We start from the raw sequence: 14,127 nt of genomic DNA on the forward strand, positions 1-14,127 counted from the left end.
ATTATCACTAAGCCTTTCTAGCCACAACAAGCAAATGTTAAATTCGATTATTATTACTACATACTTTTAAAAGAAAGTATCTTGGCATCTTTGTTTTAACTTACCACAGTACTGGGGTGAGAGATAACATTTATAAATTTATTTGTCTATTTTATAAAATGGCTTTTATCTGAAGAGTTGAGCTTTTTATTTTTTTTTTCCAAAAAAAAAAAAAAAACTTTACTCAAATCCAGTGGAAAAATAAATGATAGAAAGTATACACAACATAAAAATAGCCACATTTACAAAGCTGCAATCTCGATAAATGACTGACCATGGACACAGCACAGAGCTTATCAGTCGCAGATCCCCTCTGTGTTAGGGGCTGGTTCAGCTGAGGTTCAGTTGGGTCGGACTTGGTTTCCTGATTTTTCTTTCTTTACAAAATTTCTTCTTAATGATTTTTTTCTTAAATAGAGTTAGGGTCTCACTCACTGTGTTGCCCAGGCTAGTCTTGAACTCCTGGGCTCAAGTGATCCTCCCACCTCAGCTTCCCAAAGTACTGGGATTACAGGCATGAGCCGCTGCACCTGGCCATGATTCTTAAGAGTTGGGTCAAATGACCTGGAGTAGCCTGGTCCAGGCAAACACAAAGTGACCTTTCTCAAATCATGAAGGGTTCTGTTTTGTCCAGTACTGAAGAAGATTCCTTTGTACTCCTGGCTGTGACCTGTCCCTGAGGTATCCTGAGTTCTGGAATCTCTAAGATTCCTCTAGTTTTTCCGGCCATTGATAGCCCAAGTCAGACTGTGGTACCAGCGTGACAACTCTTCCTGGTCTGTGGACATAAGCAGTAGCTTCTCATGAGGGAAGGACAGACTGAGCAACCCGCCACAAGGGCCTCCTGAGTGGCCAAAGACCCTGCGGAGTTGACACTGGGCCATGGGGTAAAGGGCCTTGCAGGCAAAGGTGCCACTCTGCAGCAGGTGCAGTGGAGGTCGAGGCTTGGCCATGAGGAGCACGTCAGTGAAGAGGAAGAACATGCGAGGTCGAGGCTTCCCATGGAGAGGCACCACCAACAGCCAGCCCTGGCGGAGGAGCCAGCGCCCTGAGGTCAGCCCCTTTGCCTGGTGTCCACTGAGCAGAGCCTGGATGCGCTGAAGGTGCTGGTCATTCTTCTGTTTCTGACCAATAGCGTGGACTCTCTGGACAGTCTCACTTACCAGCCGGGCAGCCCGTGTGAGCTGTTGATGGTCAGGACTGTTGGGACCTGTGTTTACAGCCAAAGCAATGACGAGATTCTCATACCGCAGGAGCCGCTGAAGAGGCAGAGGGAGCAGGTCTTGGAGCTGAAGGCCCCCAATCTCAGGGCGGCCTTCCTGAAGGCGCACAAACCTCCGGAAACCTTTATTTTTCTTTAGTTGCTCCTGCAGGGTAGTCTGGGACCTCTCTGAGTTGGCAGCAAATTGGTTATAGAGCTCCAGGTGGTGGCAGAAACCCTCCAGCCCTTGGCCCCAGTGTCCTTCTTCCAGGTGGGGAAGCAGCTCTTGGCTGGCGCCGTAGATGAGCTCCCAGGATCCAAACAGGGCCTGGCGCTCAGGTGGTCGCAGGGTCCCCTTGGCTTTCAGCATCCGCAAAATGTACGTGGCCACCAGCCCCAGCTGTTGTTGGTAGCGCCAATCGGTCTCTAGTAGCTCCCGGGCGGTGCAGGTGCGTTTCCGCTCCCAGCGGGCACGCTGCTCTTGCACCGGGCACCGCGCAGGAGCAGAGGATCTCCATGCCTGCCTGAGGGATCGATATTTCAAATTCAAATCCCAACAGCTCACCGGCGGGAGCCGCGGAGGCGGGTGAGTTGAGCTTTTTAAAAGTGAGTAAAATGTAAAAAAGTAGCAAATGCTGACTAAGAGTCTATGTAATTAATGCTTCAGGCGGAGTAAGTACATTAGTGATACTAAATGAGGTTTAATGAGGTTCTTCTACACCCCGATCCTTCCTGCTCCCTAAAGCAAAGCAGAAAGGTTAGGATCTGAGGGGACTTTGTTCACAGTGGCACTGTTGTCTCCCACGCAACGCATTTCCTCCAAGCAGCAGGTGGAGCATGTGAGGGAAACCCTCTCACCATTCGCCCCCTTGCCAATCACTGCTTTTGCTTCTCAGGAAAAATTTGGTCCTGCTGTTCAAACACAGCAACTTCTGGACGCTGGGGAACCACCTGGCGACCACTGAGCAAAACTGTTTCCCTGCGAAGCACCAAGGGGAAGTGTCCTTTCCCGGGGGAGAAGACTTCAGCAGGCAGAGCAGGCTACAAGTCAGGGATGGAGAAAGAAAACGCCTCCAGCAACACTAAGTCGCTGCCGGGTTGTAAGGGAAATTGCTCATCAGATAAAAAATTCAAAGTCCTCACTGTGCTGCTGAGGTGGAGCGGGTTTTGCAAGTGACACAGCCATGAAGCTTCATCAGGCACACCTGTGAAGTCAGCTGGTGAAGCAGAGGCAGGAAGTTGAGAAACTCACTATCACTGCCATCCACAGGAAATATAGGACTGCTGCCTGCCTGCCTGACTGCCTGCCGTTTCCGCTCCAGACGCCCCACCCTCGCTTCCCACAGCTTGCAAAATAGCTAAAAAGTGTAGCTAGACTAGTTGCTTAAAATACAGATGAGTGGAGGTTATTTGGGTTCTCAAGTCCCTTTTTAAAAAACATATTCCTTAACATCCAGCCTACCACACCGTGTTGTGAATGCATGACTGTAATATAGCTAACAGAGACGCTTGCTCTCTTACATGCAAATAGGTTAAGACCCTATGACCAGGCAACTCATGAACAGCTATTCATAAACAACTGCTGTCATCTAAGCCTCAACATTTTGATAAAATGCTCCCAGCTTTTAGCTATCTTATTTGTAGTCATTTCTAAAGCAAGTTACTTCGTTGGATTCAATGTAAACATCCATTTCGGCAGTAACTTATGTTAGCTGTTATACCAAGAAACTGTTACTTGACAAAGCAAGACTTTCTACGCGCATTTTCAATAGAATTTTTGTCTCTGTGTGTGTTTAGTGACTGAGGCTAGTTTTTGGTTCCACTTGAAATTTTTTTCTAGGGTAAAAGTTCTCTTCTGGCTGTAGGTCCTTGCATCTATTCCCACCTCCCACCTGTTCGCAAGGACCCTCCCCTTTGCTTCCCCAGCCTGGACCTTCCCCCTGAGCTCTGGAGCCATCTACATGTCAAACTGCCTACTCAACATCATCGCTTAGATTCGCAAACTCAACATACCTCCATTTCCATGATTTTTCCTCCCCATCTTGTCCTTTCCCTGCCCTCTCACCACCATTACTGCCTCTACCCTACAAACACACCAAACTTGCATTTGCTATTTCACCATGGGTTTTTTGCACAAGCCATAAAAACCTAGCAACTGTACAGAGCTCCACGCTGTTTTACAGCTACATGTTCAACTCATTTCAACACCTGTTCACTTTAATTTGAAGTTGATTCATCCTTCTCCAGCTTCTCAACCTTCACCCTAGTCCTATCTACTATCATTTCTTTGTTTTTAAATATAATTTTAACTTTTAGTGTGTATTTTAATTGGTAATATAAAGATACCAAAACCTAAATTCAAACAGTATAGAATAGTATGCAGTGACAAGTAAACCTCCTTCCCCATCCTAGCACCATGGCCAGCCTGGGACTCTTCCCCCAGACAACTTGTCTGACCAAGTTCTTAAGTGTCTTCCCGGCAATGGACTAATATCTCCAATTACTTTATTATGCATCTTGGTCTTTTAAATTAAAGAATTTATCTTGCTGTTCATTCCATAAAGATTACAAGCTTCTTTATTCTTTAAGTGGTTGATATTATCCTATTATAGTAATAAACTGCAATTTATTTAACTAGTCTTTTGTTGATAGACATTTACATCTATAAAATAAATTCCTATGAGTTACCACATTATAGGCAAGTCTACCATCATTTCTCCTGGAAGTAAGAACTTTCTAATTGGTGTTTCCTCATCTACTCTCGACCTGGGTGATCCTTCCTCTACTCTGCAACCTGAGTGATCATTTTTCCACATGGGTATCCAGTTGTACCAACACTATTTGTTGAGAAAAGACAATCTTTTCCCTCATTGAATTACTTTACATCTTCGTGAAAAAAATCTATTGACTTATCTGTCTCTTTTTATATGTGTGTGTGTATATATATGTATATATATATGTGTGTATATATACACATATATATATTTATATTTAGGTATCTTTCTTTATATCGACCTGTTTACCCATTCACCCATCCTTCCATCCATCTGTATATAAATTTTGTTACATTGATCTATATGTTTATCCACAGACACATTTCACACAGTCTTGATTACTGTTTTTGCTTTCCTGGGTCTTTCCCATTTCCATTTAATTTTAGAGTTAGCTTGTCAATTTCTACCAAAACAACTCAAAAAACAACAAAGAAAAACAAAAAAAACAACAAAAAGCCCTGCTGGGATGTTGACTGGAATCGTGTTGAATATATATAGATCAATTTGACAATTGGGGAAAATCAATCTGGGGAGATGTATATCTTAATAATATTGAGTCTTTCCATCCACAACTTAATATATTTGTCTTTCTATATAGGTGTTCTTTAGTTTCCCACATCAGTATTTTATAGTTTTTAGTGTAAAGGTTTTGCATATTTTTAATTAAATTCATCTCTAAGTATTTAAGATTTTCTGATGCTCTTGTAAATGATTCTTTAAAATGTTTTCTTTTTCCAATTTTTGTTTGTATATGGACATAAAATTAATTTTATGCATTCATTATATAAACTCTTAGCAAACCATGAATACAAGGGACATTTCTTAGTCCAGTAAGAGGCATCTATGAAAAACCTACAGCTGTCATCATACTTAATGGTGAGAGACTAAATGTTCTCTCACCATTAAGATTAGAACAACATAAGGATATTTTATCTCAGCATTCCTATTCAACTTTTTCTTTTTTTTGAGATGGAGTTTTGCTCTTGTTGCCAAGGCTGGAGTGCAATGGCGCAATCTTGGCTCACTGCAACCTCCGCCTCCCGGGTTCAAGCGATTCTCCTGCCTCAGCCTCCTGAGTAGCTGGATTACAGGCACCTGTCACCATGCCCAGCTAATTTTTGTATTTTTAGTAGAGACAGTAGAGACAGTGTTTCACCATGTTGGCCAAGCTCGTCTTGAACTCCCGACCTCAAGTGATCCTTTCACCTCAGCCTCCCAAAGTACTGAGATTGCAGGTGTGAGCCACCATGCCAGGCCCCTATTCAACTTCTTATTGGACATTCTAGACAGTGTAGTAAGCCAAGAAAAAAAAAAAGATACAGATTAGAAAGGAAGAAATTTAAAAGTCTCTGTTTGGGTATGACATAATTATTTTTCTAGAAAATCCCTAAGAATCTAGAAAAAGATGTTTCTGTAATTAGAAACTATATACTATATATACTGTATAGCTATAACTAGGTGAGCAGGGTTGCAGGATGCAATGTTGATATATAAGAGTGAAGTATATTTCTGTATACCAACAATGAACAATTGGAACTTGAAATTTTAAAAATATTTACAACAGCATCAAAAGAAATAAAAGATTTAGGTATAAGGAAGAGAGCCCTCACCATCAACCAAATTTGCTAGCACCTTGATTTTGGACTTCCCAGAGTTCAGAACTATAAGAAATAAATTTCTGGGATATTAAGCCAAAAGTAAAAAGACTTAGGTGTAAGTCTAACAAATTGTGCACAGGATCAGTATGCTTAACTACAAAACACTAAAGAGAAATTAAAGGAGACCTAAATAAATGGAGAAATACATCATGTTCATGGATTGGAAGACTTAATACAGTTAAATGTCAATTCTATCCAATTTGATGTGGAGATTCAACATAATTTTAATCAAAATCTCAATAAGCTTTTGAATCAATAAGAATCAGTAAGCAATTCTAAAATTTATATGGAAAGGTACAAGAACTGTTTGGAAAGGCCAGACAATGTAGTTAACTGATTTTAGACAAAGATTTTAAGATAATTCAATGGAGGATTACTAATAGTAATTTCAGCAAAGGATTAAAAAAAGAGAACCTTAATATACACCTCAGAACTTTTTCAATATTAGCTCATGGATTATGACCTAAATACTAAATGTAAAACTCAAAAACATGCAAAAGAAAATGTAGGACAAAATCTGCATAACCTAGAGGTTAGCAAAGAATGTTTAGATATGACTTCAAAAGATAAATTTAATTTGATCAGGTTGGGGTGTGGTGGCTCATGCCTGTAATCCCAGCACTTTGGGAGGCCGAGGTGGGTGGGTCACCTGAGGTCAGGAGTTCGAGACCAGCCTAACCAACATGGCAAAACCCTGTCTCTACAAAAAAAAAAAAAAAAAAAAAAAATACAAAAAATTAGCTGGTCGTGGTGGCGGATGCCTATAATCCCAGCTACTCGGGTGGCTGAGGAGGAGAATCGCTTGAACCTGGGGCCTGGGGGCAGAGGTTACAGTGAGCCAAGATCGCACCACTGCACTCCAGCCTGGGTGAAAGAGTGAAACCCTGTCTCAAAATAAATTAAAAATAGTAATAATAAATAATAAAAATAATTTGATCAAACTTAAAAGTTTTGCTCTGTGAAAGATACACAGAAATACAAAGAGAATAAAAAGATACACAGAGAATGAAGACAAGCCACAAACTAGCAGGATATGTTTGCAAGTCACATATCTAATGAAGAACTTGTATGTAGAATATATAAGGAACACTCAAAACTCAATAAGGAAACAAACCACTCATTTCTTTAAAAAAAATGGGCAAAGAATCTGAACACACACTTAATGAAAGAAGACACAAGGATGGCAAAAAAATCCAAGCATGTGAAAAGATAGGAAATCCTAAGGAAATAAAAAGGTAGCAAATCCTAAGCATATGAACAGATACTCAACAATACTAGTCATTAGGGAAATGCAAATTAGGACTACAGACTTTACATACAAAACACAAGCTTGGAAATAAAATTATTATGAATTTCAAGATGACAACAGCAGAGCATCAAACCAAGTTGGTGTGCGCCCTCTGAACACCTGGCCCTGTGTGACTGCATAGGTCACCTGCCTGTAAAACTGGCCAACACAATTTGTGCAGACAAAGAAAAATGGCAAAGTAGAAGCTTACTACTTTCAGCAGGTAAGCCCAAAATTACTGACAACCTATATTCATAATGATAATATCTAAAGCAAAATCAATGTTGGTTAGATGTCAAGGTGGCTGATAACTTGTTAAATTATTTACCAATTTGTTTCATGATATAAAATTTTCTCAAAGCATTTTCTAAAAGGAGACAAACTCAGCAGCAAAAATGTAAATACATTCCGTTCTATTCTCTTCTTGCATAATTTTACTACACCATAAGTGCCTTAAATAGCAAGATGATACCGCTTATCATAAAAATAGAATGGGCTTATATAATTACTTTTTCTCTGGTCTGAAATTTAAAATCTTACTTGGGCATAGATTTGTACCAAATTGTTGAAAATAAAGTCTTCTTCTAAAGAAAAATATAAACGCACTTGGTCAGCATAGTACAAATGGCTTTTTAAAAAGTTGCAGATCTTAGAGAGTTATCTTGGTTCCAGGAAAAATAAGGACTTTTTATAAGGCAAAATCATTTCTGTTAACCAGGGAGAATTGTTATCCAATGACATTTAGTGGGAATTGGGAAAATTCTTATTTCCTCCTGCCAAATGCTGTTGACAGAACAATAACAAAAGAATAAAAGCATGTTTGTGAAGATTAGGTGAGAATTTCCAATCGCTGGTATCTGAAAATTGCTCTGGTCAATTGCAGAAACTGCTTTAAAAAGGAAGAAGAACACCTTTCAGGGATGAAGCTATCATACCAAAATTTGGAACATCTTATTCCTCAGTTAGATGGACAAGGGACTTTCTTTCCTCCACCAGGACAGGCAATTCATTCCAGGGACCACTCAGAAAAATTCATGATAAGGAGTTGAAGTTTCTGTCTGTCTAAAATGCAACTGTTTTGTTAGTTTCTTGCCAGCAGTTGTCTTGTAAAACATAGCTAATTGAGTGTTTGTGTACCTGTGATTCACAGCTGAAATATGACAGAAAGGTGGTTTATTTTATTTTATTATTATTATTTTTGAGCTGGAGTCTCACTCTGTCTGTCACCCAGGCTAGAGTACAGTGATGCAATCTTGGCTCACTGCAATCTCTTCCTCTTGGGTTCAAGTGATTCTTGTGTCCCAGCCTCATACATAGCTGGGACTACAGGTGCTTGTCACCAGGCATGGCTATTTTTCTTTGTATTTTTAGTAGAGGAGGGGTTTCCCCATATTGGCCAGGCTGGTCTCGAACTCCTGATGTCAGGTGATCTGTCCGCCTCAGCTTCCCAAGTGCTGGGATTACAGGCTGTGAGCCACCATGCTTGGCCGGAAGGTGGCTTTTAATGCTCTAGATCATTACGGATCTTGCTAAAGGCCTAGAGGAAATAGGAAGGCAGAATAACTTTTACAAAAATTATCAGTGAAGCTCTGCACTGTCATTCAAGAAGTGGGATCAGGTAGACTTCAGGTGGACAACAGCATCTTGAGCCAAATTCGGCTCCAGGTACAACTGCTTCTGTTGGTAAGTCCTTCCAACTGATTAGAGCCCAGCAGAAGCTGCTGTTCTCATCATGGACTGGGTACAAAGGGAAGGGTCCATCTGTGCTGGTCCCTGGGTGAACATATTTAGTCAAAATGAATACAGATCTCTCCTGTAATATTAGATTTTATTTTGCTGGCCACTGAAGATTTCCAGACAGATATCTGGTGGTGTACTTTTTAGAACAATCACATTTGGATTTTAGAGAGATATTGACAAAAACACCAATGTTTTTATGTCTCCATTTCACTAACGTTTATAGAGTTTTCCTATATATGAGCATATAGAGGAAATAGAATAGAAAAAGGAATAGTAAACTAAACTAGATCAAGATGCCCTTATCAATGACCTTACAGTATAATACAGGAGATAACACATGTGAGTGAATAAATATGACAAAGCAAGTAGTAAGGGTTATAAAGCAGGCAACACGAGACACTGTCATTTTTCAGGACAGCACAAGATTACTTCTGGCTAAGGTGATCCAAAAGGAAAGCCCAGCCAGTGTTGTAACTGGATGTCAAGGGTGGAGCCATGTGGAAACTTTGTGTAGAGACCTTAAGAACAAGGCAGATCTTTCGGAATTTCAACACTCGTGTTGGAAATGGCAGGTTCATCTTGTGGAGCTATACAGTCAGGTCCTAGCAAAAGAACTTGCAGAGGTTGAAGGTAGATTGTAGAAAATTTAGATACCTGACTAAGGCAGGAGCCAATGAAGCTTTTGAGCCTGAAAGTGACTTGATCTTGCAATCATCAGGAAAATAATTCTGCAAGGTAGATAAAACTTGAGAGAGAAGGGAACGGGGAGACCAGCTGGGGGATTACCAGAAGTGTCTAGGTAAGAGACAGCAAGACTCTGAACTAGTACGGAGAGATGAAGATGGAGAAGAATGGGCAGTTGTTGGGTTTGGGGAACAAGAGATGCAGTGATGTCGGCATGACAGTGCCTTACATCCCTTTTCCATTTTGCAGATGAGAGAAGGGTCCAGTCCGTTCAGAGTCCTGCACAAGGGGAGGTGGCTTCCTGAAAGCTATTTCCCACCATGTGTGTTTGTTTCTCTAAACTCCACTGCTCTGTCTTTTCCAGCGGTGTGACATTTTAGGGAATTACTAGAAACCACTTTATTTTCTCATTTTCCCAAGTTTGTGGACAGGGCAACTGACATGATCTTATTGAACTGAAAACTTCGGAGAGTATGACACACTAGTTGCTAGACTTCCTTACCTGGGAACACATTTGGTATGTATAAATTTAGACTTTGAAGTACTAGAAGAGAGAAGTTCTGCAGACCAAAACCTTTTTGCAGCCTATAGTTTTCCATTTAAGAAGGCTATGTGGAGATTTCCAGGCCCAACTATGCCGACTATGGGAGGGCAATGGTGACTCTACCTCACGATCTTAGTTACTGGAATTGACCTGACATTGCTGTTTCCCAAGGTGTGTTATAAAGATGGGGAGAAAAGTTTTCTGAATCAAACATATTTAAGAAATGCTAGACTGAATAACATGAGCAGATTGCTTTGCTGTGGGACTTTTCAGTCTTCAGGACATCAGTGTGCACTATACATCTCTAAGGGGGCACTGTGTACCGTTCCTCCAAATGTAGTTAGTTGATTCAAATCCATATTTCATGCATGATCTCAGTCCGGTGTTCTTAGTAAGCACCTACTCACTACTCACAGTGACCTCACAACGCCTGGTGGGATGACCCCACAGATGTACTTGAATCTGGACCTACATACCCAGAACTGATAAATTCAGCCACTTCCTGAGTTCAGGGCTGAGGGGCTGAGACAAAGGCCCCCTTTCTACCAGTACAGTGTCTGTCCCTTAGTGCTTGACATTGAGTGCTGTTCAGTCTTGACTGAGCACACTCATTGCATATGGGGCCACAGGAAGGGTCATGAGGGCTGGATTTGAAGTCTGGAGGCCTAAATTAGCAGCCTTGAGGTGGCTTTTACCAGCGTCCCGACCTTGGGCAAGCTGCCTAAACTTTTTGAGGCTCCTCTGGAGAAATGAGGATAAAACATCACTTTATCCTGTAATAATTATCAACTACTTTCTCGATGCTAGGCATTGCTCTAGATGAGGGGACAGAATGGTTGCTCAGCCCAGGGCCTTAAACCTTCCTTGGCAAAACCCCTCCGCCTGGAGCAGTGGGTCCTTTGGGTTCAGATTAAGTTACATCTGTCCCCAAATAACTCACAACTGAGTGAGCAGGAGCCTCCTTGCTCCTGAGCTCTATGAGTTCTTTGGCCCACACCAGGAGCCTCTGGTCCCCTCCCTTCCCTTCCCTCAGTATTGGAGAGAAGGGGTGCAGCATCTGAACCTCACGTAAGTATTACCTCTCAGGCTCACTGCAGGGTTCATGTGTTCCCTGGTCCTAGTTATGTTCTTTTTTTTTGAGACGGAGTTTCGCTCTTGTTAGCCAGGCTGGAGTGCAATGGCGCAATCTCGGCTCACCGCAACCTCCGCCTCCTGGGTTCAGGCAATTCTCCTGCCTCAGCCTCCCGAGTAGCTGGGATTACAGGCATGCGCCACCACGCCCAGCTAATTTTTTGTATTTTTAGTAGAGACGGGGTTTCACCATGTTGACCAGGATGGTCTCGATCTCTTGACCTCGTGATCCACCTGCCTCAGTCTCCCAAAGTGCTGGGATTACAGGCGTGTGCCACCGTGCCCAGCCCTAGTTATGTTCATAATAGCTCATGAATTCTTCACATTTTGGTCGTGAGGGAATGGTAACCGCCGAAGTTGGAAAACCAACAATTTGAGACCAAACAAAAGCCCGAGGTGAGGGCGCGGTTTGGCTTCAGCACCATGGGAATTTCCAAAGACAGAACTTGGCTGTTTTATCTCGTTCCATCTCCCCATGGAATTAAAAACTCATGAATCAACGCTCTTCTCCAGAAATGTGCTACAGCAATGACAGCATTTCCCCTGACGAGTCTTTTAGATATTAAAGTGGCTCCACATTAAGGCTGAGGCTCAGTGGGAGGACTGAAATGTGGGGTTGAAAATATCCTTTTCACAGAGCGGGATCAAGGCATGGAAGGGAGACAGGATTCTGGGAAGAAGCCAGCGCTGGTGGGAGCGTGGTTCCTGCAGAGACGGGGAGGACACCCCGGCCCCGCATGCACAGTCCACCCCACAGCTCCTTCTCAGGAAGCAACCCTCTAAGTTTACAAAAGTAACACGGCCAGATCTGATGTTTTGTTCACTAAATCCACACGACAGCACTTCAACCCCCCTGTGTTCCCCGATGGGGAAACCAAGGCTCTGAGCGGCAATGCCATTCGCCTAAGGATGTATGACACCCTAATGGTACATTAGAAAACTTGGTCTATTAAATGACACTTATTTATACTGACTGTGCCACCTGTATCAGGAAACAGGAAACGGATGGCACACTCAAAATAGATAAGTCGAGGAGATTTCTTTGTGCAGAGGCTACTGACAAGGTGTGGGTGAGTGTAGTGCTGGCTTGGTGGCAGCCAAGCTGTTGTTAGCCCCTGGGAAGGAAAGGCGAGAAAGTGGGTGCCAAGCCCAGGAGAGGGCTGTGCACAGCACCCTCTGTAGATCTGGGACACAGCCCTCTCCAGGCGGCCCTGTGGGACGGAGTCACTGGGACGGCTGCCCTGCCCTTGTCCTCTCCCCTCACTCCCTCTCACTCCTGCCAGATTGATCCCAACCAGAAGCGAGGGGCATGGGAACCCTTGATGTGGTTCCTGCTGGTCAGCCTCAGGGCAAAGAGCAGGGAGGAGAAGGGTCGCGGATCCAATGAACTCGGACTGAAAAAGTAACACTGTGCTGGCCAGTCATGAGTCTGGGATAATAGAAATAGATGAAGACAGCTGGAACATTACTAATGTTCTTCCCAAGGACATGCTGAAGCTGCGACATGTCAGAATGACTACTGCTTTCTCATTCACGGAAATACCGTGTTCTCTCAAGTCATAGACTGTTGAAAACTCTGCGGTCTGCAGTTGTAAAAGTAAGCAGCAGCATCCCACTTTTGGATGGAAGTCACTCTGATACAGTGAAGCTGCTTCAATTTCCACTCCAGCTGTAGTTTCAGATGAAGGAATTCTACGCACAAAATTCCACATCCATTTTAATGTCATGATTTCCAAAGAAACAGGACCCTCCACCCACTCCACCATCCAGGCCTGAGGCTGACCCATTGTATTAGTCCATTCTCATGTTGCTGATGAAGACACACCTGAGACTGGATAATTTATAAAGAAAAAGAGGTTTATTGGACTCACAGTTCCACAGGGATGGGGAGCCCTCACAATCATGGCAGAAGGTAAAAGGCACATCTTACATGGCAGCAGACAAGGGAGAGAATGAGAACCAAGCAAAAAGGGAAACCCCTTATAAAACCATCAGATCCCATGAGACTTATTCACTACCATGAGAACAGTATGGGGGAAACCACCCCCATGATTCAATTATCTCCCACCGGGTCCCTCCCACAACAGGAGGGAATTATGGGAACTACAATTCAAGATGAGATTTGGATGGGAATACAGCCAAACCATATCAACCACCAACACCCAGCACTGCTTTGTTTCAGCTTAAAAATCATGGCTGCATTTTAAATTTCACCCAAGCTCCACTCTTCCCCAAGTCCTATAATAATTCTCTCTCTCTTTTTTTTCTTTTTTTGGTGGGACAGGGTCTTGCTCTGTTGTTCAGGCTGGAGTGCGATGGGTTATCATGGCTCACTGCAATCTCAAACTCCTGGCTCAAGTGATCCTCCTGCTTCAGCCTCCTGAGTAGCTGGGACTACAGATACGCACCACCATGCCCTGCTGATTTTCTTTCTTTCTTTTTTGTAGAGATGGGGATCTCCCTATGTTGTCCATGCTGGTCTTGAATGCTCAGCTTCAAGCAATCCTCAGCCTCTCAGAGTGCTGGGATTGCAGGCACAGTAACTCTACCTTTTCCCTTTTTGGTGAATACCCCAAAACTGTGGTGTGCGCTGTTCCTCACTGCTCCAAGCCCATAACCCTGACCTGATCAGACTCCATGTGTGCCCCTGGTGTTTGGGCTTGGGCAAGCATCAATGGAGAAATTGGCTTACTCTTCCTTCCCCCTTAAACTAGAGTGTAATGTGATGGCCACTTTCTATCAACGACCGTATTGGTGTTTATGAGCCTCTCTCAAGCTTTCAGAAAAGATCATGGGTTTCAATCCTAGTAGGTAACCTGCTTTTCCACACAGGAAATGTTTAGCAATTTTCTCTCCTCCTTTCAAATTTTCTCTTTGTTCAGTTTGCTGTAATTTTTTCCCCTTCTATTCTTCTGGGCATTTTGTGAGCCCTTTTGAATGGAGGTTGGACCTCTTCTACCTCTGTGCCTCCAGGGGAGGACTTCGAGCTTTTATACCACAAGTACTTTACAGGGAGAGATGGGACAGGCTGCACCACGGGATGTGGAGGCCCCCTGCCCTGGCAAGTG

General features: G+C 42.9%; 1 protein-coding gene across 1 annotated transcript; it reads right to left on the minus strand.

Annotated features, from left to right (window-relative positions):
• Window positions 1–601: 601 nt before the first annotated feature.
• Window positions 602–2,931, minus strand: LOC105705714 (rho guanine nucleotide exchange factor 39-like). Its single transcript, XM_012435643.2, has 4 exons — window positions 2,905–2,931; window positions 2,384–2,598; window positions 2,099–2,281; window positions 602–1,836 (listed from the first exon to the last, which is right to left on the minus strand). The coding sequence occupies exons 1-4, from the start codon at window positions 2,929–2,931 to the stop codon at window positions 753–755; spliced, it is 1,509 nt and encodes a 502-aa protein (XP_012291066.1). The 3' UTR covers window positions 602–752.
• Window positions 2,932–14,127: the final 11,196 nt, after the last annotated feature.

Source organism: Aotus nancymaae, unplaced genomic scaffold (assembly GCF_030222135.1).
Source record: "Aotus nancymaae isolate 86718 unplaced genomic scaffold, 86718_ANA_hifiasm-v0.15.2.pri h1tg000155l, whole genome shotgun sequence".
Lineage (NCBI taxonomy): Eukaryota > Metazoa > Chordata > Mammalia > Primates > Aotidae > Aotus > Aotus nancymaae.

What these genes read in the sequence shown, in the direction of transcription:
- LOC105705714 (XM_012435643.2), bottom strand. Translation starts at nt 2,931, where the DNA reads ATGGATGTTTACATTGAATCCAACGAA. An exon ending in TTTACATTGAATCCAACGAA is followed by an intron (nt 2,599 to 2,904) that starts GTAACTTGCTTT and finishes TACACTTTTTAG; the next exon opens with CTATTTTGCAAGCTGTGGGA. An exon ending in CGCTCCACCTCAGCAGCACA is followed by an intron (nt 2,282 to 2,383) that starts GTGAGGACTTTG and finishes CCTGACTTGTAG; the next exon opens with CCTGCTCTGCCTGCTGAAGT.